The 6,525-nt window shown below is 43.4% G+C and overlaps 2 protein-coding genes across 2 annotated transcripts in view; both read right to left on the minus strand.

Moving 5' to 3' along the window:
- mapk8ip2 (mitogen-activated protein kinase 8 interacting protein 2) overlaps positions 1-2,080 on the minus strand; it is a 24,307-nt gene extending 22,227 nt beyond the window's left edge. Inside the window, exon 1 of the mRNA XM_084555192.1 lies at positions 1,751-2,080. Coding sequence (XP_084411318.1) covers positions 1,751-1,815 — 65 coding nt within the window. The 5' untranslated portion in view covers positions 1,816-2,080. The remainder of the gene's footprint in view (positions 1-1,750) is intronic.
- Positions 2,081-3,490: 1,410 nt separating this feature from the next.
- LOC311496218 (zona pellucida sperm-binding protein 3-like) lies at positions 3,491-5,872 on the minus strand (the record flags this gene model as incomplete). The annotated part of the gene is made up of 8 exons (XM_084555981.1): positions 3,491-3,844; positions 3,989-4,122; positions 4,204-4,286; positions 4,412-4,529; positions 4,622-4,799; positions 4,886-4,989; positions 5,196-5,314; positions 5,420-5,872. The coding sequence occupies 8 exons, from the start codon at positions 5,870-5,872 to the stop codon at positions 3,780-3,782; spliced, it is 1,254 nt and encodes a 417-aa protein (XP_084412107.1). The 3' UTR covers positions 3,491-3,779.
- Positions 5,873-6,525: the final 653 nt, after the last annotated feature.

Here is a 6,525-nt window from a genome sequence, read left to right on the forward strand (position 1 = left end):
TTTTTTGGTGCCCAGGCGAGAAAGACGGCCCCCATAAAGGATTAGGTTGCCCATTGGAAGCAGTGTTAGCGTTATGTAAGGCAGATTACCGTACCACACTATGACACCACCGGTGGCTTCATCCATGAATCAGTCACACAGAAAAGCTTAGGGGAAGCTCAAACATGCGCAAGGATACTCATGCTCGTAATCAAATGTATGTCATTTTACAGAAACACAAATGTACACTCTCTATTGCTGTATCGTCCATATGTCAGTCTCTCGTTAGTCTGAATCTGATAACCCAAAAACTAACAAACAACCCGTGTACTCCTGGACGCACATGAATCTAATTAAAAACAATGGAATGAAACTCATTAGTCTCCAACCACTTCCAATAATAATCAGGTTACTTCCTAATTATTATTGATGGCCAAGAAGTGACCTGCAAAAACTTTGAGTGCATTTGGTGGGCAGATCATAAAGATTAATACTCATTTGACCTGTTAAGATTAGGTTCCTGTGGCTTTTTGCCAAGGCTCTTTGATTTGAACTATAAGGTCACTGGTAGTCAAGCAAAAAAAGGAAAAAAAAAATCTATTGATCTGATATGATCCGCCCATGAGACTGAACTACAGTATGTAACTAAATCCCACATGAGGACATGCTGGGGATATAAAATCCACTGGGACTGGCTTGCTAATGTGATTGCCTCTGTAGGACATAGGGCATGTGGAGGCAGATACAGAGACAATGAGATGCAGCTGCATTATATGTATTAGTGGAGAGAGAATCTGCTGTCCAGGTGAATGCATCAAAAGCATACATGTACAGTGCCTTCACATTTTATTTGGTTTTGTTCCTGCCACTGTATGTGTAAAAGTTCCTGGATATAGTAGTTTCGTAATAATACGGCATAGCGGGACACTTACAAATAATAGTCATGTGATTGTAACATATTAAACTGGAAACTGAATTACACACATTCATTTCCTTTCCCGTGGCTCCATCAGGTCTGAAAATTGTACCTCCCTCCACAAAAATAAATCAATAATACGCCAGAGTTTTTGCAGAATCCCCCCACTCGCTTGGCCTTTTGACACCCATCAACCAAACTACACCTCACAACGCCTTTTAAACATAAACAACCTTGGAGAGAATAGTGTAGCTGCATCACTGCTTCTGCATCATGTTATTGATCTTTGCTGGGTGCCAGCAGAATCCCACTCGCAATTATGCTTAGACAAGAAGAAAAGCAGATTTGTCGCAGAGGTCACATTAGAGGCGTTTGAAACAACATCAGTATGAGTGGGACTTCCGTAAATCATTGTTCGGCAACGTGCCCTTGCCTGGGTTGGACTCAACAGGGCGTGGGCCTCACACAGAGAATGCGCAAAGCGGGTGACTGCCGCGACAGTTAAAGATCAATCATTTCAGTATATTCTACCATTTGCTCTTGTTCATTCTTTTCATAGAAGAATAAAATGTGTCCTTTTAAAGGTGCCTTTCTTAACGTGATCACTTCCAAAACATAAACAAGCAGCGCTGTTCAGATGCAGCACCTAGAGGCGCGCAAGGAGGCATTAGCAGGCCTAGCAGGTTATTCAATATATCTATCACTACCAAGCCTGAGGATGTGCGTTTTGCTGCAGTCGCCAAAACAAAACTGACGGATATGCATCTCGCATTTATTGTCCCTTTCTCCTCTCATCAACCGTGCGCATCCATCATCCCTCATCCCTACACTGTCTCAATACTTGTAAGCGCTTACCTGCACCCAGGAGGAGAGAGGGAATGGAAAGTGGATAGGGAAAACATCTCAGCCCTGTCCGCCATCTTCTTCCACAAATGACTCAGAGAGACTGCAGAGAATTACGGAAGGAGCGCAGTCCATTCACAGTCACAGGGCAGAGGATGGACGCTGTCGTGGACAGAGGTTTCCCCGTCTGCGGCCCCACAAATGCCCCCCTGGCCGCGAGCCTTCAATCAGACGAGCCTGCTCAGCACCATCAAATCTGCAGTCAACCATCCACGCAAGCAGGACAGGAGGGGTGTCAGGGCAGAAACGGCACTCAGACACCGCAGAAATTCCCGTGTTCCCCTGGTATGTCCACACGACGCATACAAGCGCGCAGTTCGTGACCGCAGTCCGCGTTTTGCTCGCCAAATGCCTGCCGCTGTGATGCTGCTTCTGATACACAACAGATACGGGAGCAGCAGTGCGGAGACAGGCAGAGACAGAGGATGGAGCGAAGGGGAGGGGGTGTGGAGTAGAGACGATATAACGTCAGTGCCGTTGCCGTATGAGCAGGCTGCCCCGAGTGGATGCAGGCTGGGGCCAAAGCGATAGGCTCGAAAGGCAGCAAAGCAGTGGCGTAGAAGAAACACATACGTAAAGTTTTTACAACGAAATTATTACATAGACTGTGAAATTTGCAGCTAGAGTGAAATGATGCGTTTCCCAAACTCGGGTCCGCGGACCAGTAGAGGTCATTACATGCGCAGTTTTCCTTTAAAGTATAAATTAAATTTACTCTTTTTTTTATTGTTTATCTTCCGTTAATTGGAACGTAGCAGATCTTGTGTGTCAGACATATTGATCATGTGGCCCATAAACACAGGGATTACACAGCAGACTTGAAAAGAACAATGGCATCAAGGGGTAAAGGGGCTGCGATGAGATTGTGCTGACGGGAGAATAGCAACAAGATGAAATTGACCAAGCAAGAGATCAATGGCACGAAAGGCTTCCGATAGGATGAAGCGCACGACAACAACAGGAAGAACTACAACGTACTATAAATTTAAAATGCAGTGTATGTAATGTAAAATGTCACAGGAATAACTGGTTTTATATAGTATAAGTATATCCTGGTGAGTGTGGTATTGTGAAAAGTGTAAAGGCACATAGTGTCTGGTTATTTAGATCTTATTCAACAAAACATTTATCGCATACACTTTTTCCAATAGGAGAATTTTTGGGGGGCCCCATCGACATTGGCAAAGCTTCACGACAATCAGATGTTACAGTTCTGCATTCTTTTCATTCACCTGTGGAATAAGCCGATTAAGTAATTTGACTTTATCTGACTAAATCCATGATCATCAGTGGATCGTGCTTTACTGAGCAATGTGTAGCTGTTCACTGCCTGTGGTGCTGAAACGGTGCCTCTCGCTGAGCTGCAGTTTACTATCTCCGCCACACGGGGGCGGTAAATACTCACTGAGTGAAAACCTGGTTACCCTGAAAGAACGGTACATGTCAGGACAATTCACTGTCAGTTCGTCAGTCAGCATTGGACTGGGATAAATGCTAATAATAATAATAATAAAACAATAAAACCGGCATCATCGATATAGTAGATTTCTGTAAAAACTAGGGGACTGATGGACAGTGTTATAAACAGAAATATGGTGTCTCTTTTAAAGAGTTTTTCTTCATCGTTTTTATTATTTATGTATTCTTCATGTGTTGTTTGCGTGGAAATAGTAATAAAATTTTCAGTCAGTGACACAAGCGTTTCATGTAATTGCGTTTTTATTTCCATCAAGGCGAAAGAGTTGCTGGGGTGTATGAACTGGCCAGAGGCGGTTCACATGTCCATATGTAACATTTATTATTACACAGAGGGGAATGTAATAGCTATGGCATACTTTTTCAGTTTTTCAATTGCATTTAATGGAGTAAATGGGGTTTTCCTTCCTTGTGTAGATCAAACTGCCAACAAGTAGCAAGAGAATAACATACAGACAGTAATGAATGAAGGCTAAGTTTGTTGTGATGGTCATGGACAACCGTGTTAAGCGATTACCCTCTCTTTGATGTCGATGGGACCCACGGTGACGTCACCTTCCCATTCCAAAGCTGAGAAAGAAAACCAGAAGGCACATTATAGTACATCACCGTCTTACAACACAGGCAAAATTGCGGTACGAATTTATCTGGTAATATGGTGACTATATGACATAAAACAATATATAGAATAGTTTTTTATACAGTATAACATACTTTCAGTTTTAGACAAATCACGGATCTTCCTTTCTGGAACTTGAGGATAAGTTGGGCCACCTCCCCAGCCACCATCAGGTGCACCAGACTCACAGGATCCACAAGCGCCATTGACTCCACTGGCCTCACTCCACCTATGGAGAAAGGGAAATGGAATCAGTGAACACCCTATAAGTTCTGCAATCATCAGCATTAACATAGATGCACACACTCACCCGTTGATGTAGGAACAAGCTCGGTGTTCATCATCAATGGCACAGGCAGTAGTTGTTGCTTTCAAGTGGCAGGTAATGTAGAGCTATTGGAACAATAATAATAATAAAAAAGGTTTGGGTTAATAAAAGATTTCAATTCGTGGCATTAATTGTGTAGCAGAGAATTGTAGCGTAATTAATCCTTTAGCTGAGTGCTGGAGGTGCATACCAGTCCACTATCGGCGTCCTTGAACCTGAAGGCCTCCAGCAGGAACTGAAGCTTGTTGTCTGCTGTGCGAGGCAAGAACCTTGAGGCAGAGCCTGTGACCCGAGCATCAATCAGACACCTGTCCACGAGAAAAACACACAAAGGACACGTTTACGTTGCGATGATCTAATCTGACCGTAGAGAACAACTTTGATTTTCTCATTCAAGTACCCATGGTTGTCAATGAAGGCATATCTGGGGCTGGAGTTTGGGTCAGAGGAAAGAGTACCCACACAACTGTCCACGTAAACACGGAGGGACGTGTGGAAGAACTGCTTGACGATAACCTCGGCATAAATGATGTCTCCCAGGAAATACTGGTTGACTGGCCTCTCATATAGCCAGTCATCTGCGCAACAATAACATGCAACAATTTAATAATGTCAACACTTTTTTTCCCTTTCAAAATCACAGTTGCATGGAAATCAAACTCACCAGTCATGAGTTTCAAGGTGAAGTACAAGAATTCCTCAGCCACCTTAACTGCAGCGTATGGGATCCACTGGGGGTCAAGAGGAAGGCTGCTCACATTGTGCTTTCTAAGAGATAAGACACACCCGCTTAGAACAGAAAACTAAAGAAATCTTCAGTGCAATGTGCGTCTACCACTGAAATATATGCAGATTAGATTTCATGATGCATTTCTGCTAAAGGCTACACTTTACATTACATATTGAGATGATTATTTTACTTGTGTTTTGGTTGTTTATTGTCACACATCAGTATACAAATTCAGTATACACACCTTGGGTAGTGGCATTCCACAACAACAGCTGCACTGCCAGTCCTCACTACGGGGGAGGCACCCAGAGGTCGGGGATTGTAGTTCAGAGTGAAGATGTAGATCAGGGAATCTGCTGTCATCTAGCAAAGACACAAACAAATAGAAACCTTGATAACATATTCATATACGTTTCATTATAAGGTATTATTTAGTTTTCAGTGGCTGGCATTATGCATTTTGCTTACCACTAATGAGCTTCCACAGTCATGCAGTTCAGCTACAAAAATCAACACTTGAGCGGCAGGATCCTCTGCGACAGCAGCACAGTGCCCCAGGGTGAGGTCATTCGGATTGATCAACTGGCCAGTCCCAAACATATCCTTCCTGACTTCCACATGAGCATCACTCTCCCTGCACTCAACAGCAACAGATGCAACAGGTAGAGGACGTATCGGCTCAAATGGCACTTCAGCCTGAGGTTCAGGCGGGGGGGGTGCGGGGTATGACCAGACGAGTGGTCTATCAAACGTCTGCTTTTGCTGTGGAGGCTCTTGAGGCGGTTGTTTGGGCTCTTGCTTCGCAGGAGGGACTGCAGGTTTCTGTTGTTTGGAAGGCTTGTAATCTCCCCACTGAGCATCACAGACGCTGGCAAGTAGAGCCAGTGCCACAAGGCAAGTAGCAGTCCACTTCATCGCCATGGCTCCACAGCAACAAGCGATCTGAGGGATTCTCGAGGTGCTGTAAGAATGGTGGGAACTTGTTTCTACTTTTATAACGCTGTGAACCTGCTTATTTTCATTACTTCCCCGCCCCTTCAGTTGGCCGTCCCTCAACAGACTTGTAAGCGCTAGCCGTAGCCAATAAAATGCAGCTGTTGACTGAAAACACGGTTTACATTTTATTTTTTGTGGGATGAGACAAATACAGACACATTTTGTGAAAACAAATTATTAAAAAAAAATCTTTACAAATAGCTTGAAGATATATAGAAAGACAGAATAAAAAGAGGCAGGTTAAGGTTATGTTGACCCTGGGTTAGGTTTACCTGCCCTGGACATGACAGACTGAACTCACTGTTTTGCCAAAGTACATTTTGTGAATGTCAGCCAGTCGATATGGCTCCAGACAATATCTGCTGAGATTAACCAGCAAACACAAAGAGACAGTGGGCAGGTTGTCAGCTTCATCTGCAGTAAGTTGGGGGAACTCTAAGGTGCTCTAGAAGGTCAAATAAATGGATACAGGAAAAAAATATATATAATGTTCTCAGGGAATTATAAGGAAATGAGGGAGAAAACTGGAAAAACCTTTAAATATTTTTAACCATATTATTTTATTGATTTAAGACTCT

The sequence above is a fragment of the Chelon labrosus genome (assembly GCF_963514085.1).
Source record: "Chelon labrosus genome assembly, chromosome: 11".
NCBI classification, from domain to species: Eukaryota; Metazoa; Chordata; class Actinopteri; order Mugiliformes; family Mugilidae; genus Chelon; species Chelon labrosus.